At 42.9% G+C, this 18,957-nt stretch overlaps 3 protein-coding genes across 3 annotated transcripts; 1 reads left to right on the top strand and 2 right to left on the bottom strand.

Annotated features, from left to right (window-relative positions):
* Positions 1 to 1,115: 1,115 nt before the first annotated feature.
* LOC26533150 (formin-like protein 20) lies at positions 1,116 to 3,276 on the bottom strand. Its single transcript, XM_033380538.1, has 3 exons — positions 3,246 to 3,276; positions 2,572 to 3,171; positions 1,116 to 2,344 (listed from the first exon to the last, which is right to left on the bottom strand). Exons 1-3 carry the CDS (start codon positions 3,274 to 3,276, stop codon positions 1,167 to 1,169), a joined length of 1,809 nt encoding a protein of 602 aa, XP_033236429.1. The 3' UTR covers positions 1,116 to 1,166.
* Positions 3,277 to 4,224: 948 nt separating this feature from the next.
* Pxd (Peroxidase) lies at positions 4,225 to 16,962 on the bottom strand. The gene is made up of 9 exons (XM_002137564.3): positions 16,512 to 16,962; positions 6,819 to 6,973; positions 6,521 to 6,742; positions 6,256 to 6,467; positions 5,448 to 6,192; positions 5,136 to 5,292; positions 4,701 to 5,070; positions 4,529 to 4,634; positions 4,225 to 4,470 (listed from the first exon to the last, which is right to left on the bottom strand). Exons 1-9 carry the CDS (start codon positions 16,512 to 16,514, stop codon positions 4,362 to 4,364), a joined length of 2,079 nt encoding a protein of 692 aa, XP_002137600.3. The 5' UTR covers positions 16,515 to 16,962; the 3' UTR covers positions 4,225 to 4,361.
* Positions 10,496 to 12,288, top strand: Adsl (adenylosuccinate lyase). The gene has a single exon (XM_033384155.1). The coding sequence runs from the start codon at positions 10,772 to 10,774 to the stop codon at positions 12,215 to 12,217; it is 1,446 nt and encodes a 481-aa protein (XP_033240046.1). The 5' UTR covers positions 10,496 to 10,771; the 3' UTR covers positions 12,218 to 12,288.
* Positions 16,963 to 18,957: the final 1,995 nt, after the last annotated feature.

Here is an 18,957-nt window from a genome sequence, read left to right as displayed (position 1 = left end):
ATTTTGTATGCTACAAAGTCGATTCGTCAATTTTGCGAACAGCGATACCAAACGGATCGGAATAAGGGGAAGCCACGAAATACCGCTCAGGAAGTAGTCTTCTTAGACTTTGGGAAGAAGCGTTGAAAGACTGGAAAAGGTTCATACAGGAAAGTGGAGAAAAATGTAATGCTTAATATGCCATTGGAGACGAGCCTCATATCATTTTGGGACTTATATTTATTGGAGACACGTATGATTGATTCTTGATTAGGGTATTCCTGTAACTATTGCAGGTTGCGATCAAACCAGCATTGCGTGATGTGATACAATAGAAAATTAAGGTATAGAACATTAAAATTCACTGGTCTTTGTATCACATTCATCCTTTTGCTGCATTTTTGCGGTCTGTCTGTCGAATCTTCTACCCATTTTGATACATAACGTAATTTCTCCCTCTAATTATTATTATTATCTTTAAAATAATCATGCAGTCTATTGTTTTTTTCCGGGCTTGTATTTCTATATCCAGTCGACACCTGTGTCGATGTTATATACAGTGTTTCTTACACCAATCGACACGAATCGCTCATTGGCCGATTTCTAAATTGTGTGGGATCCATCGAAAACATAGCTTCTTTTTTTTTACCACGAGTTGATCAGGGAAAATGTTATTGATGTACGTCATACTAATGCCCAAGGATGCCTCAATCTCATGGTCAATATTGTTCTATCATTTCGCTCACAGCATCGATATTTTTTGGGATAGTAATTTATTTTGGATGACGTTCACCCAAATTCGTTCTGTAACGAAGGACGTCCACGATTAAATTCGTTGTACCGGTTTTTTACTTTGGATTGCAATAAAAGTTAAGCTATGCTGATCCTAGCATTCTTGGCTGACAGAAAATTATGCTTATCACAAAAAATTTCAAGCTGTTATAATGCAACTGACCCTTATATATTCTCTTGTAAAAGTTTGCATTTATTTAAATAATTTGTAAGAAATTAGTCCTGGGACATAATAGCGCTTTTCAGATTGAAATAAAGCCCGCGGGCGTTATTACATCCGAAAACCACCAACATCTGTTGAGCCCAACCAAAGAGAATCAGTCGAAAATGCAAAATGAAATGCACCCAATATTCAAAAATATTTATTTTCGGTAACCTTCGTCTTGTCCGGTGGCTCATGAGTTGTAGTGATCATATGCGTACAGGTGAAATGGATTTCGTGGGGTTCCAATAGCTAAGATTATTGGTCGTTTGTTGGCTCGCTCCTGCACAGGATCAGTCTCTGTATCGTCCTGGTTATCGTCATTCAAGGTTTCAATCTCTATTTGATTCTCTACTAACACCTCATCGTCTCCGTCTGTTTCAACATTGTTTGGTGCACTTCCGTTTTCATCCTCACTAATCTCTTCCATTCCTTCCTCCATGGGGGCAGCTCCATCGTTTATGTCCAGTGTGTTGTTTTCATAACTGATATAGCTAGTATTCTCGGAATACTGTTCAAATTCAGTCGGTTCGACGTGCATAGATTCTTCGGTCTCAGCAGAGTCCTGAATACTTTCGTCAATAATGTTCTCAACGCCCTCTTCCTCTTCCTCTACCTCTACTTCAGCATCAACATCCAGACCATCACGCGGGTATTGTTCTTCACCTCCGTTGTGGTCCTGATCGGGCCCAATAAGGTTGTCATGATGATGATGATCATGGGTATGACCATGATTATTTTGTTCTCCGTGATAAGGATTGTGTGGATCAGGTTGCGGGTGAGATGGTGAATTAGGATGGTTATGATTATGTCCTCCATTTCCGGGGTTGTGGTGATTGTGAGGCGGGTAAGAAGAGTGGTGATGATCACCCTTGTGCCCTCCATGCTGTGGATCGTGTGGGCCACCTTTGTGCCCTCCATGCTGTGGATCGTGTGGGCCACCTTTGTGCCCTCCATGGTGTGGATCGTGTGGGTCACCCTTGTGTCCACCTCCATACGGCGGGGGACCTTTATGACCTTTATGTCCTCCCTCGTGGGGATAATGTGGCCAATGGGAAGGTGGATGATGATGATGATGATGATGATGATCACCTTTGTTGTGGTTGTTATGATGATGTCCACCCTTGTGGTGACCATCCGATGGAGGATAATGGTGATAATGCCCTTTGTCACCTTTGTGCCCCTTTGAGGGCCAGGGCACTGGTACAGGAACTGGAAACCATGGAATTTGCGGTGGTGTAGGGTATGGTACCGTCGGTGGGTATGGATACGGTGGCGGCGGCGGCGGCGGCGGTGGTGGTGGGGGTCGAGGATGTGGATGATGATGATGGGAATTTCCTGGAGGTCCTGGAGGTCCAGGCGGTCCCGTTCCTGTAGATAATACGAGATTAAATATTATTAGTACTTGGACAAATTAAGAAAATAATTGCATAGACGATACAATTTCTAACTGATAATGTGACTATATAAAAGCCTGATTGGATTTTATACGTCCAGTTATTTTTCCAGAGAGTAAAGGTATCTCGAGCTACTTAATTCTCATGTTTTCTCTTCTAAGTAATTATGTATGCACTTCAGTGTGCATTTCAGTAGCTCACCTGGGGGCCCTGGGGGTCCAGGGGGTCCTTTAGATCCCTTGTGGTGATGATGATGGCCTCCTTTGTGAGGCGGTGGCAGTGGCAGTGTCGGAATGGGAATTATTATTGGCGGTGGCGGTATTATTGGGGGATGTGGGTGGTGATGGTGATGTGGTGGTGGCGGCGGTGGAGGGGGTGGAGGGGGAGGGGGAGGAGGAGGTCCTGGCGGTGGGTGGTGGTGATGGTGATGGTCATGGTCGCCACGGTACTTGCTAGGGCCAGGTGGTCCTATTGGCCCTGGTAGTCCTGGAGGTCCCGGCATTCCATAGTGCCCTTTCTCCCCCTTTTCCCCTCGATCACCTTTTTCACCTTTATGACCTTTTGCACCTGGTTGGCCAGCAGGCCCTTGCGCCCCTGGAGGCCCTGGGGGTCCGGGCGGGCCAGGCGGACAGTTGCAGTGCTGTGGGGGCGGCGGGTAATAATGCTGCGGAGGAAGCTTATAAATAACACTCTGCTGTGGAGGTGGTGCCGGTGCCGGTGCCGGTGCTGGGGACTGGATCGTGATTAGTCTTCCGGTCTCTTGATCCACTTTCTTTGCACTGGCCAGGCTGAAGGCCAAGCCTGGAAATGAAGTTTTTTTGTTTTGTTTTGTTAGAGCTGGAGGAGCTGTCGGTGTCTATCGGTGAATCACTTACTTAGGCAGAAGGCTGTTGTGAACAGCTTCATGGTTAAAACGCATCTGCTACCTTTCCCTTCTTAATCTATCACTTTTATACCATATGGGGTCATTACGTTTTATGAATACTTTGTTTAAATCACTTTCATTAATCTAGATTCACTAGAACCGTTATATCATGTCCATTGAGAAATCTCCATCGCAAATCTCTAGAAAAATATGCAAACTTGGTCAAATGCTGTCTCTTGATATTCTTTTAACTTATGTAAATTTTTGCCGATTCAAAATGTGGACCGCCTCTGAAGTATTTAACACATCAGTATGTTTATCAGTTTATATTTATGTATGTTTTGAAGAACATATTCATTGTTGGCTATTGTTCGACTTTACGACTCGTTCCAATAGTCTGGCCTGAAAAGAGACAAATTTGCAGAGAACAAACCCTTTGTTTCTAAATTAGCTATGTATTTCAATAAACTTGTTCACACTTGGAGTCGCGCGAGTCACTTGACCCAAAGTCAACGAAAGTGTAAAGGTTTTCTGCCTTCGCTATCCACGAATATTGCGTAAGAGAACGCTTCGGGTGTCATGCGAATGAATCATTCAAGTGATCTCCGTTTTAATCTAGCCTTAACGTGGTATGGGGCTCTAGCTTGGTGGACCAACCTCCTCCATCTTCCTATGCGTGCGCATGGGAAAGGTTTCTAGTGCTGTGCTGCATTGCCGTGGTTGCCCCTAATCAATGTTCCGTTTTGCCTGATGTCCACCCACACAAATGCACTAAAAAACCTGTGAAAATATGCGGGCCGATTCCTAATATAAACCAAAAACTAAAACTACCGGAAACGACTTCGGCATCTACTGGGCAAGGGAGCTCCATACGATGAGGAGCTCCATACCAGGAGCTTTTGACAATAGGTCATACGAGGCGATTCATAACGCTCAGAAATAACCCGGGGCCTGCGGAATGCAATGGAGCTTTAAAAAAAAAACATCAATTAAATGGTAAATGTTTTATTTCTGTACAGCAATTGGGGGTTATAATACAGGGCGATCAGTTTAATGATCATTATACTGATTAGGCTAAAGGTGTTTTTTTACATTGAACTAGTAACAAAAAGATCCATGAAACAGATCATTTTCTTCCATACTGAACTGATGGGTCTCCTGTGGCATATGGCTTTTGATCAATCCACTTGGTGAGGTCGACTTGTTGAATATTTGTGCACGGCATAATAGGATTCCTAAACAAATATTTACTTTAATGAGTGACCTGAGTTCATTTTCTGAAGTTCTACTTACGATCCGGAAACCGTCCTGAATGCTTCAGGCTGCATTGAAGAAATATGATTTCCATTATCGCACAGCAAGCGAGCCATACTTGCCTTTCGAATCTCGACCAGTTGATCTAAAAATAATAATCAGTTGTAATTTAATGCATGGATTAAGTCTATGTGAGAGACTGATTAAATACCAGGAGTGAAGCCGGTGATCTTATCACCGTTCTCGAAGAAAAATCGATCACCAACGCGAGTTCGGTAAAATTGTTCGGTGAGGATGCACAAGAATGTGGGACCTGCCAAAGCTCCAGCAACATGGGCCTCCAGTGAGCCTCCCACCGTCAGGTCAACGTCCTCGTGGCTATCGTATAGTGACTGAAGTTTTTCAATTATGGGGGGGCTGATCAAATCGGAGTAGTCCTGCCACGAATGAGCGCGCCTCAACCCACAGAATTCTCTCATATCGTTGTATGAGGCAAGACCATGATCACGATTGCGTTGTATGTCCAATGATCGCAGGTCGGAACCAAAAGGCATGTTTCGGCGGAACAGGAAATGCTTGATCTGTATTAAGGAATTCAGCTACATCAGTGCCTTGCTTTGTTGGTGAATTACGTCGGCGTACTTACCTGTCTATCGAAGTTAATATCTGTCAATTCTTCGGGCTGTGTGGCATGGCCTCTGGTAAGAGAGTCAAAGTTGTCACCGACTTCAATGATGCCGGGACGATTGAACCAATCGCTCAGGGTCAGTGAGCCGAGAACTGTTCTCATCTCTGACAAAAGGCTGGAAGCAACATTATTCAATCATTTAATTATGCCAGTAAGTTATTGTAATAAGAATATTTTTTTCTTATATGGCATAATTTTATGAATTTTAGTTTCTTTCCAATTAAATTAAATCAAATGTATCTAAAAAGAAATGGAGAAAACTGTACTTACTCTAATCTGCCTTCAATCTGCGAATGGAAATATCTAAAGGCAGCTGTTGCGTGCTCATTGAGAACTGAGGGATCAATATTTAAATCAAAATCATTGACATAGCTGCCACTCGGGGCCTTGTAGATCAGGCGGTTCTTTAACATATTCTCGCCTCCCAGGAAAATCGGCAACCACTCATAGTAGCTTATTTGCTGATATTGGGCTATATTGATTTTGCGGGCCTCCTGGAAAAGGGTGCGGTCATCATAGTGGGGATTGAGTGCTGCCAAAGCATCTGCTATTCGATTGTGCTCGCGCAGAAGAACTGTTTGCAGGATCGCCAGGCCGGGATTCTGATTGACACGTACATCGCCGGACCTGTAGCAGACCTCGCTGGCATCAACTGCATCGCAATCCCCGGTGACGTTGCGGGAGAGTGGCAGCCATTTGCCTCCATTTCGCTCCTCTACAATCATGCGACCCCCCTGGAACTCTCGAATATCGCTGTTCTGCTGTATTGAGTTGCCATAGACTAGCGAGAGATCAAGATATGATGTGACCACGGTCAGTTGCTCTGCAGGTCCACCGGCGTACTGGCAGCTTGAGTCGCGATCTGTGAGAGTTCGGACAAAGTTGAGGCACTCAGTGCCCACCTGGGAGTATGCCGGATCATGTGGTGGTACGATGATGGCGAAGCAAGTCTTATGCGCCGTGTCTAGACCAATAAGGCGGCCATCATCTGTGCAGCAACGCGTCGGATGCTTCTCTGCAGGGGAGGAGAGTCAATTTGGAACTTGGAATTGCCTGTAATCGTGAGCTACCCACTTACTGGATTGAGTGCCACCCGCTTGCATGCTCATGTCATGCGTCATGATTTGGCCCCATTGCATATTGTGGAGCGTGAATTCCGGATCAGGTACGTCCTGCTCTCCGAATGCCACCAACGAGACTAGGCGAGCGCTGGGCAGTTCGTCTCCAGTAACCGATCGAGTAGGTGCTGATATGCCGTCAGCGTATTTAGGTGTCAACAGACGACCATACCTAGGGAAAAAATGTGACAGTCTGACGAAAGTCGGCGCGGCGAGCGATATTACCTAGTGTTTGCGACTCCTAGTCCGGGTTGCTCCAAATGGTTGCAGGATCCGTCCAGAGTACGGTATGCTGTTTTCTCACAAACTGCAGGGGATTGAGCGCATGACACTTGCCCCGGAGTTGGAAAACTGTAGCCATAGGCAGTAACGGGGGGGCTAGCTGCCGGTCCAAATGGGGTTTGTGGAGCTGGTGAAGTAGCTCCTGTTGCACTTGGTAGTCCATTTCTGCATATAAATCACATACATACTCGTTAGTCCGAAAAATGGAAGGCCGGTCCTAGTTACGGCACCGGGAACTTACCCAATTATGTACGGAGCTGAACCTTGAAGATAGCTGAAACCGTGGAAATTGGGATAGGACGGTTGGTTGTGCACAATATGGTAGCCCGTAGAAACTTTGAGCCCCAGCGTGTTGCAGGAGAATCCCAAAAGGGTCAAAATCAGAGCAGTGTCCATCTTGAATGAGAATAGCGATATTTCAGAATATGAATCAGGGTGGCGGGTAATTTGTCCTTCGGTCTTCGCTTCTCTGTGGTTTATAGCAGTACTTTAAGTAAACATCCTCTGTTGCTCTGGAAACCTAAATAAAGCTTCGATTTGGCTTCTCCACTTCGAGTGACTAGAAGATCATGCATACATATATTTGTTTATGTCTCATAGCAGTCCCCTGCTAGTCTTGGTGTGCACCTGTGGCCGACGAGGTTATTGGAGTCTAGTACCGACATCGTGGACACATTCATGTTCACCGACCACTCGGAGCAAGTGAACTATAAGTGGAACGCTTTGCATTTTTTTGCCGCGCATTGCCAACCAGTTGTGGGGAACCTTTGCATTGAGTCCGCGATCGATCTGGACTCCTACTCCTGTCGCCAGGTACGGTCGCAACAGGTTTCGTCACCATTTCGGTGCGCATTCATTATTATTTATTGCGACATTTTAGACCTAGTACGAGCACAAACATGTTCATTTCATCGCGGAGACTGAGACTGAAAGTCTGAGCTGGTACTCATACTCATACTCGTACTCGTATCAAGTCCCAAGCACAATGGAATCAATTCAGATTCGTGCTCAGACTACAAGCGTGAAAAGTCTCATAATTGTTTTTATGGTAACTGCATATTTGACCAATTTGCAAGCTACTTATGTAAACAGACGGAATTGACAGTAATAGTTGGCTTTACATAATGAATTTGTCTGCGCACAGCCTCCGAATTCGTTCTGCGGACTCAGCGAGTCCCCGCCACCTCCCAGCCCTCCGGCCGCATGCACCGCGATTCGCAACCTTTTGTAGAAAAGGCCAGCTGCATGCAAATGCGCAGATACTCGTATTCGATGCCGTGGCAGAAACAAAGGCAAACCCTGTAAATGTTTTAATTGCATGCTGCACAGAACAATGGACCAGCCAGCACCACCAGTGTGATCGGAACAACTTTAATTCAAATTCGTGCCAGTTCGCAATGAGTCTTGTACCCTCTCGGTCTGGTTTAATGTCGCAGTTCCAGGAAACTAACAAGAGCTGCGCCAGTTGTGGATTTGTTATTTTGAACTGGGTCACTGCATGATTGAAAGTGCCGATTGACCGGCCTGACTTGAGTTTCTAACTCCACTCTAATGTTACCCGCTTGTAGACAAACCACAGCAAGTACTTGAATTTAAATTGCAACTCGAGGCGGACCCGCGAAGGCTCACTGCAGCCGTTGGTCAGGGCCGGCCGTACAAATGTGTGTGGGGCTTTATAAATATTTATGTACATGTGTACAAAAGTCAATCACGAATTATTTGCAAATATAAATATCTGATCATGGTATCGAGCTACACAGACAGCCGAAAGAAAGAGCTATTCTGAAAGAATTAAATTCCATTTATTCAGTCATGGTATCATTCTGTATTCTTTCCAAATGACATGTAATTTGTAGCATATAATTTATACACGCAAGTTTATGCTACTTAACTCTTTGCCCCAAAAAACTTTCTATCATTGAAATCTCAGGCCTAGCCCAATACGCGGTTGATTTTGGTCACAGCAACAAAAGTATTGGGACAATTCGAGCAATTTTTTTACAACCTTAACGACTTTTAATTAAAAACGAATTCATATCCAGATCTTTTTGGTGATCATTAAAGTGTAAAATAGTCATGGAGACGCGGTGAGAAATGGACGACGAAATGATTGATTTATTGGCAGACTACTGTTTGAGTTTACCGGCTGCCATATGAAGGCACCAACGGTGGGGTACAACATTATTGCAGTCTGATTACAGGCATAGAAAACTACGTGGTGCGCACACAAATCAAAAACATTCCGATTGGTCTGGCCGATAGAGTAACAAGCACTAATTGAAATGGCCATTTAAAATGAAAGTGTCCCAAGCGTCAAGCACCTTAAAGTCGTGCACATCAGAAGCAGTTGCTCTGGTATTTCATGTTGCCTCAAAGTGTGGTAACCACCACGCAACTTCTGAAACCTGCGCGTTAATTACAAAATATTTCTACTTTTTGAGCTTGAAATCAAATTTATGCAAGGCAATGGCAGCATTTTCCCAAAACGATGTCAATATGCAATTTCATAGCCAAAAGTCTTATGTTGATTGCGTAATATATTGAAGCCGGTACTCAGCACTCCGTGCTCTATACTCTAGAGTCACATGATCAAAGCTCTCGGGCCCATGCACACAACTTAGATGCATACGCTTCTGATGAGTAGGCGTAGGGGGAGAGCCAGATCATATGCCACGTCCACGCTTAGACGGAGCCAAGCTTTTTTTCATTGCAAATTTGGAAGCTATTTGGATATTTTCACACATGCCAAATAAGCCCCTCAACCGCCTTAGCGGTGTTATGTTTAGATGCGCCGCACTAATTGATTCTTTACTGTCTTGTGCCGAATTCATTGAACCAGTTTGAATCCAACAAACTGCCATTTTTGTCCGCTATTATTTTGGTGTTGTGGACTAACATTGCCATTCAGCGCAAGCCATTTTATCGTTTAAGAACGTTCAATCGTTCATATTCAAGAATATTTGATATTTTTTGCACACATAATGAAATTAATATAATAATAACTAATAATTCATTAAAATTTGAACCCGATAACATTTGGCGCATGTTCTGTCACTGTCGGTGGCACTATACAGCACTTTTTCCGGAAACGCGTTAGGGTTTCTAGGTAACAAGAAACATAGAAACATCTATACGCAGGTTTCTTTGAATGTTTGCTATCTCAAATCGTGCTTCCGTGCATCATTTATTCCAATGGATTGCATTTAAAGCCTTACCGGCTCTCTTTGAACCAGTAGGCAACAATGAGTTCCATTCCATTCTTTTAAATTATGTACCTAGTACTAATGTACTAATCTCAGAGAGATTAGTTGGAAAAAACTCTTTGTTTGATGATGACCATTAGTATGATGTCACTGATTTGTTTGGCTCAAGGAAAATCTTTACATAAAATTAACGAATTATGGTATACAAATGGCCATGCTCGGTTGACAAGCAACATGTCTTCAAATATCAGCAACATTGACGTGATAGCACTGCGACTGTTTTTTTGTTGAACATTTTGGCTTAAAGCCGTGTTTTAGTCAAATTATGTAAATGGGAGTAATCAAAAGTACTCAAATCTTGTAGAAAATTTATTCATCAATGGGGTAAAACTATGTGGCCGGGCTAAGAGTTTTAGTGAGCCAGAATTATTAAACGGAATATCACAATTGAGCAATAGGAACGACTATTCTCTTTCGACTATTACCCAACGGGGGAATTATAATACTCCACCGAAAATAATGAAAATCGAATCATTTTAGCGCAGTTTAGTTGAAAGATGTCATGGATTTACAATCGTTAATATTTGCCGCCATTTACCTCAAATAGTTGAAACTATTTAAATAGAGGGGGCTTAAGTGGGCTAAGTTCGTTTTTTCATCGGTATATTTATGGTATATTTTTAAATTGAGACGGTATATTATCGTATATTCCTGAGCATCGGACGGTATATTTTATCAATGAATCCGAAAAATTATATTATTAATGGAAAATTTACATTTGTTAATGTAAATTCAAGAAATTCGGAACTTAATATAAATGCAATTTCATCTCTATTTCAGCGCAAAGTCTATTCAAGTGGCAAAGCGAGCACTCCGCACGTGTACGTATTGCGTATTTCCAACCACCTGTGACTTCGACGACACGTAAATTGAGAGTTAGCAACTAAACTGCTTTGATAATTTGCATTAAAAAAAAAACAAATCTAAGAAAATGGGAAGCCAATACGAAGGATACAAGTCGCCCCTGAGTACACGGTATGCCAGCCAGGAAATGCAGTTTCTGTTCAGCGACCAAAACAAGTTCTCGACATGGCGCAAGCTGTGGGTATTTCTGGCAAAAGCTGAGTGCTCGCTGGGTCTGGAGATAAGTGAGGCCCAGATAAGCGAAATGGAGAAGGAAATATATAACATCGATTTCGATGCAGTGGCTGAGGAGGAGCGTCTCACAAGGCATGACGTTATGGCACACGTCCATATCTTCGCCAAGCAGTGTCCTACAGCCGCTCCCGTCATTCATTTGGGGGCTACCTCGTGCTTTGTGGGCGACAACACGGACCTCATTGTTCTTCGGGACGCGCTTCAGTTGCTGCTGCCTCGTATCGCTTCTGTGGTGTCGCAGTTGAAGCAATTTGCAGAAACCTACAAGGACCAACCCACGCTTGGATTTACACATCTGCAGCCAGCGCAGTTGACCACTGTGGGCAAGCGCGCTTGCCTTTGGATTCAGGACTTGCTAATGGATGAACGAGCGCTGTCTCGTTGTCAGCAGGACCTGCGATTCCGTGGAGTGAAGGGTACCACCGGCACCCAGGCCTCATTTCTTCAATTATTTAACGGCGACGGTAAGAAGGTGAAACAGCTGGATCAATTGGTTACCGAGCTGGCCGGATTTAAAAAGGCATATGCAGTCACAGGTCAAACCTATACTAGGAAAGTAGACGTGGAAGTTGTGGCTGCCCTCTCCAGTCTTGGCACTAGCATTCACAAAATGTGTTCTGATCTGCGCATCCTGGCTTCGCGAAAGGAGCTTGAGGAGCCATTTGAAAGCACGCAAATTGGGTCTTCTGCTATGCCGTACAAGCGGAACCCCATGCGCTCGGAACGCTGCTGCGCATTGGCCCGTCACCTCATAACCCTGTTCAGCAACGCTGCCAACACACACGCAACGCAATGGCTGGAGCGCACTCTGGACGATTCTGCCAACAGGCGAATTACCTTGTCCGAGGCATTTTTGTCCGCGGATGCCGCCCTTCTCACGTTGCTTAATATTTCTCAGGGTCTAGTGGTTTATCCCAAGGTTATTGAACGACACATTTCCCAAGAGTTGCCCTTCATGTCCACGGAAAACATAATAATGGCCATGGTTAAGGCTGGCGGCGATCGACAGATTTGCCATGAGAAGATTCGAGTCCTCTCGCAAGAAGCCGGAGCCCAAGTCAAGCAGCATGGAAAAGATAACGATTTGGTGGACCGTGTACGCAAGGATCCCTACTTTGCGCCTATACTGAATCAGCTCGACAATATACTGGATGCGCGGACATTTACTGGACGGGCTAGCGATCAGGTAGAAGAGTTCGTTGCGGAAGAAGTGGAGCCAGTGCTGGCTCGCTACGCTGACGCCTTGAAGACTGTTAAAGACGTTAAACTGAATATCTAACCCACTGTTTGTTACCCTATTATCAATCTCGTAGTTTGAACTACAAAAATAAATGAATGCCTTTAATCAAACTAGTGAGTATTGCCTAACAACGCCAGCATCCAATGTAATGTCGGCGCGTCTAAGCTTATCGCTGCATTCTATGGGTCGAGATCTCTGGCAGCTAGACCCCCAGCGTGATTTATATTTCTTCTTGCCTCTGCGCCTGCTGGTAGCTTATTTACAATTAAAAACCGCAAAACTAAAACTCGGCACCCGTATACGAGGTGACGTTCTTGATCCAATGCAGTAAAGATTGTAATTTTTGCCTTAGCCTTTCGCCACTCAGCCTGACATATCACGACTGCAGTGCTCCACGGACGAGAATCGGTTTCCGTTACTTTTCATTATGTACCTACATATATTTATATTCATTCTTACATAGTACATATGTACATATATTCGTCTAGGGGTTATGCAGCTGAAAATGAGTATGGCGTGAAACTTAAACATTTACTAAACCTCTATAAAGTCATGCGAACTGTTCGTATAACAGAGTGTCCAATTATTAGATGCAATATTAGGTGAAATGACAACTTCAACGTAGTATGGTAAAGATGCTCTGTGGCTTGAAAATACTAGCCGCTAACATATTTCTTGATCAAAGGCATTGGCAAATTAGTTTTTTTTGCATTACGCGTGTAAATTCTGTGGCGGTTTCAATAGATCCATCCCCGATATATGTATGTATAAAGCATGTGTGTTTAAAATATAATAAATACATACATATGTACGCTTTTGATGCACCCAAAACGATAGAAAACAAAAAAGAAAAAACAAATTGAGTATAGGGTTATATTATATTTGTGGTGAAAATGGATGTGTGTAACGTCCAGAAGGAAGCGTTTCCGACCCCATAAAGTATATATATTCTTGATCAGCATCAATAGCCGAGTCGATAGAGCCATGTCTGTCTCTCTGTCCGTCCCTATGAGCGTCCCTCTATTGATATTTTTAAAATTTCTTCATCACCTCACATTTTCCTATAAATCACCTTATAATTCCTTAAAAAAAATTTAGGTGGCTTTTAAGAGAGACTTTGAGAAAAAACTGTTATTAAGAATAATCTTTATTATAGGAGAAGATAGTAAGGGAAAAAGATTTATAAAATCATAATAAATACAGTTTACAAGTACATACATTGAAAGCCTTGAAGAATGGTAAATGTACATTAATACATTAACTTGAAGGGTATGCGAAGATATTAGCTTCCTTACTGATTTCCATTTGTGTATGTACATATAGATTACGATCCTCTTGTCTTACAGTCTTCCTTTGCTTTGAATAATAAGTATCAAAAGTGAATTGTAAAAATTGCCTATACAGGCAGCTACATCCACTTGCGGTGAGACCAACCCACACTTCTTACTTCACTTCAATTGTTTCGTACAATTACATTTGAGGTAATTATGACGGTCTGTCTTCGCGCAACTGCGGCGTCCGGTGACAATGCCAACCAGAGCAGAGCCAACACGCAGGCGGGGGAATGTATAGCGGATGTATAACGGAAGCAAGCGAAGAAAACAGATGTGCACGCGAGACAAGAAGTCACATCTATGCGGAAGGATATTGACATTTCGGGTCAGTTTTCTGAAATTTCATGTGGCCATGTCTTGCTGGGAATTCCCTTTGTAATGGAAGCTCCCTTCCATTCAATAGCCTGGGTTATCCATCGTCTGAACCCCTTTTGGAACGATTTGAGGTCGTAGTCTGTGGAGGAAGCTAGCCATGAAATGTGTGATTGGATCAAGTTGCATTAAAATGTCTCTAACAGCTCGTGTGGCGCTACGAACGTCTCATGAATCAGCCGCCACGAACGGTTTTCGACTAAGTGAAGTTGTAATCGAGACCAATTATGGACGGATCGGATAATGTTGTTACCGCTAGTCGCAGCCGACAGTAGCCGTTGACCGTTTTGTAGACTTTGCTGTGGCCAACAGCACGTGGGGCATAACGAAGACCTTGACTTTGACACTGAATGCATACGTTAAACAGCACTGAAAGTGAAACTCCTAAACTGGTTGGACTCGAGTCGTCATTCGCTTTCTTCAGCTTACATTTAGTTCGGTTCGTGCTTAGAGTTCGAAAACTGCAGCTTGGTGTGAATAAAGAGTGAATGGTATTACGAATATTGAATATATTTGTACGAATTTGACAAATAAAAGTGTTTTGCATGGGAAACAATAATATTAAACAGAAGGAGGATTTGCTAAATGAAGTATCCCATCCTATCAAAAATGGGACTAATTATTTGTTGTAGTAATATTTGATTTGAAATTCAATTAAGCCAAGTAAATTTCAATTGAATTTTATTATTATTATTATTTTAAGATAACTGGCCAATCAATCCTGGAAAGATTCCTTAATCAGAATAGATGGTGAATGTGTTAAAAGCCAGTAGCTGGAAAATACATTCCACACACTTTTCAGTTAATTAATGATGCAATTATTTGATTAGTTAAAGCTATTCATTAATTGGTTGCGCCCGTGGCGTGGTTCTTGAACACAAAGCACCCACCACCTAGCATGTGCAAAGCTCACGCGCCGGCCTGTCTAGTCTGCATGGCCTGCATGGCTTAAGCAGTGCAATGCAATTTGTTGCAACTGCTTTGATTTGCAACCAATCCTATACCATGAGCTCTCGGTGCTACGGTTACGATTATCCAGTTCATCTCTGCGCCCACTTCTCTTGATGTGAAATTGCTAGTTAACACCCGGGCTAATGTGGCATGCCATTTCTCAAAAATATTTTCAAGCATTTAAGCGTATTTAAGCCACATTTGCGCTTTCGCATTTTTCGACAATACCGCAACAAAACCTCTCCTAACCTTCTCTCTACTTTCCCAATTAGTTGCGGAAAGGCAATAAGACACCAGAAGTACGTTACGCTGCATCCAATTTCATAATTGGACAGGTGTGTTCGGCGCTCATTATTGGGGTCCCGCCATGCATCTTAACCTGGATCATACTTCAGACATATTTATGTATGTTGTGTGTGTGATTGCAAGGGATCAACTATGGATGACGGATATGTCAGAAACTTGCTTTAGTGCCTGAACATTATGTATGCTGACATAATTTACATACTTGTAGTCCAAAGACCTATGGTGGCTCCTCTGGGGTTTTCAATTAAAAGGCAACACCAGAAATTAATGTTAAAACCAAGTGAATGGCAAGTCGTCAAAGTTGTGGGTAAGCCATACACACACACTAGTATAAACTTTTACATTAATATTGGCTCGGGTTTACATAACAGGCTTAAGATTCCAAGTGAGAGAGAAAGTAAAGCTCATGGGAAACTAGGCGTACAGACAAAATTTTACGTTAATGGCATAAGCAGACGAAACCTGATTGATAGAATTAAACGAGGCCTGTCCGAATTGAATGTCGTATAAATCACTCGAATACTTCAGTGTCTCTGTGCACTTATTCAAACAATGCTCTAAATCTGAAGTCACCTCCACAGACTCTGAATGATGGGCGTGGCGCAACCAAACCGTCGGCATTATTTGTGATCACTTCAAAGCGCACTTTTTAGGAGGGAAGGGGCTGGACTGAGGCGAACGATGTGGCTTTATTGGATTGAAAGCCTTTGCCGATAAACCAGCCACGGAAACCTGAAGGTCACTCGCTCGGAATACCAAAATAGTTAGGTTTAATAAAAAGATTTGTAACTTTCAACGCAATTGTTTGGCTCCGGTGGCAGAAGTTGCCTGCTGGTAGCGTTGAGTGGATTTTCAAGCAACATTTGACCGTAATTTATATTTAAATAAGCAACTGCTAGCGAAGAAACCGGTATCTGCAATGCGAGTACATTGTGGGACTGTACAGCTTGATAATTAGCTGATTTAAGGACAACCATTAACGAATAAACGTAGCAAAATACCGCTAAAGCTAATTCGTTTCAAAGTGTTCGCTTTCATGTGTCTGAAAGATACGATTACCTGTACTTAATGCGAATATATGTACATATGTCTGTATAGGAGTGTGTACATAGTAGTACAACCGTGTGACATATTGACAGATGCGGTGCAGGCAATCGAAAACAAATAACCCAAAAATTGTGGTTTCAAATTTACAGACATCGAACAGCTTAGCCAGCAACTGGTCTGAATCAGTAAGATTTATTTCAAACCGAGTTTAATCGTTTTTGTTTCAGTTTTCGGTCACTTTATTGCTTTTGATTGAGAATTGCATAGATAGAGAATTGATTGTTTCGGCACTCGTTTCCATATTTCGTTCTAATCGCACTCACCATGGGTTTTCCTTTTATCCTTTCTCCAATCAGCTTTCTCCAACCGGCTTGTTTTAGAAGATTATGTTTCGAGTTCTTTCACTTGTGTAGTTTGCCACATTAACGTTCGAGCTCAAGCATATTCCTTCAGAGGTATTTGAACACTGTTTTTACAATTCACAAGTCGGGTGTTTCGAGTGCGCAACCACGAATTCCACGGTAAGCTGAGCAGAGCAGGCTATTGCAGATTATGTTGGTTTTGTTTTCCTCAATTACTATTGGCTCGGATACAATTCACACATTAATTATCAACTACCTCTCGTCACAGTTATACTTATGCACACCTGCCCATCAGCAGGGGAGGGAGCCTAGCGCTAATCCGTTGACTGGACGTTGACGATGGCTTGTGGCGTTGAACCAGATCGGTTGGTTGGTTGGTTAACTGTGGCAAGGCCCAGGGCGAACTAACTGCGCTGCTGATGGTTTTGGGCCTTTTATAACGAATCCGAATCCGAATCTGAATCCACACCAGCAGCAGCCGCAGCAGCAGCTGCAGCAGCAGCAGCAGAAGCAGCGGCAGCAGCAGAAGCAGCGTCGGCGCCACCAGCTTCAGTGGCGCTGGCGGCGGACTGTGCTTTTGTGACCGTACATATGCTCGGGCCTGGACTAGTCGAGAGCAGGCACTGCGGCGGAGTGGCTCACCTGTGGCTTCGAGTACGGGAACCAGTGTGTAAATCAAAAAGTCTGCTTACTTTTTGCTCTGCTCCAGTTTGAACATACAATGTAGTGAGCCCCAGACCGCGGTATTGAAAAGACTGACTTATGCTTTATGTAATTTATGTTTTTGGCTAGGATTCGCATAGCAATGTCTGTCACAGTGTGCTTAGCGCCATTGGCTGTCAGTATTACCAAGCGACACACAGGAGCACTCATGCGAGCCTCTGACCTTTTTAAGTGCCTACTTTTGTAACGCGACTTATCGTATGGGACGCCAGCTGTGACCTAGGGAGATTCTCTTTCGAAATCATTACAAAACCTCTTGTTGCTGCTGGCTCTGCGTGACCGTCGTTTGGCTAATTATTTTCATTAATTAAACATTTGGACTGTCCTCGGTCCTAATGTACAGCACTTTTCAATTCAATTGCAATGACAATAACCGGGACACAGCATTTCGTGGGATTGCAAGGGCCGCAGGTCCTCAACACAACATACATTATATGTACGTATTCTTCAGCCCGGGAATTGAACAGATCGGTGTTTTCGAAGAGTTTATAACGCTGAATAGCAGATTTAAAGTCACTTAAATTACTAGATACGAGTATACGAGTATTTGAATAAATGATTTGTCATATCAGACCGTTGTTTCTTTTGTTCCATACCTACTATGTATTCGGTGTACAAATTCTTCGCAAGTCTGGCCCAGAAGTAAACCAAATTTGGTTCTTGCAGATCTTAAAAACGCCGAGATCCAAGAACTGTTACGACTGTACATCACGGCTGCAGTATGGCTATATCGATGCTGGGAAGCCAGATGGGATGCAAAGTACTGTTTTCTTACCTTGTTTTTTTTTGTAAGTCACAAGCAAACAATTACAAAAGACATATTTGGCGTCGTAACGTTAGGTAAGAAATCTGGTATAGCACTCGGAACTTGTTTCAGTCGGTAAAAATAAATTTGATAGTAATTGAATCAATTTGATCATTTATTAAACCCTGAATAACCTGTGGACCGGATTGAACGCTGAAAATGAATTTTGGCAAAAAGCGCGTAATTACAAATGAATTCGTTATAATTGGCAAGCCTAACACAGATCCCACAAAACAATTGAACAGCAGCGCGGCTGCAACTGGACAAACTCGAATAACTCTCTCTTTCTTGACATGCCAAATGCCGATTTTATAACTTTGATACCTACATGTGTTCTGGCAACCGGTTGAGCCTTGAAACATGCGACTTAGCCCATTCCCAAGTGAATCAGCGACCAGAGAGCGTATCTTTTTGATAGACAGATGAGTGGCAAGAGAAGCATCGCATTCCTCAACCAACACTTCCTTCTAAATCAAATTTAATAAAGTAAGGCTGACAATTTTTTGATGAAAGTTTGAACAGCTTTTCTTTAAACCCATTAACTTTCCAAATGTAAGTTTTTTAAATTACACACAGTCAGCTTCTCCTTCCAAAATTGTTTAAATATGAGCTCTTAAAGTCTCTGAGAACTCTGGGACGAAAATGGCTAATTATATTTTTGCGGGCGGACGGAAGGGGCCACAAAAGTATGCACAGACGAAATAAGTACTTCAGTATCCCAGATCTAACTATTCCCATATCACATATACATACATATATCATCAAACATACAAATACATGTACATATGGTACTTCACGCTTGCTTCTGCCTGTTACGATTAATAGATACAAAATGCAAAAATACAATGCAAATAAAATACCAGGATAGTCGGGTAAGTC

This window comes from Drosophila pseudoobscura, chromosome 2 (genome assembly GCF_009870125.1).
Source record: "Drosophila pseudoobscura strain MV-25-SWS-2005 chromosome 2, UCI_Dpse_MV25, whole genome shotgun sequence".
Taxonomy (NCBI): domain Eukaryota; kingdom Metazoa; phylum Arthropoda; class Insecta; order Diptera; family Drosophilidae; genus Drosophila; species Drosophila pseudoobscura.
The sequence above is the reverse complement of the archived record's forward strand: the minus strand, read 5'-3'. Positions and strand labels throughout refer to the sequence as shown.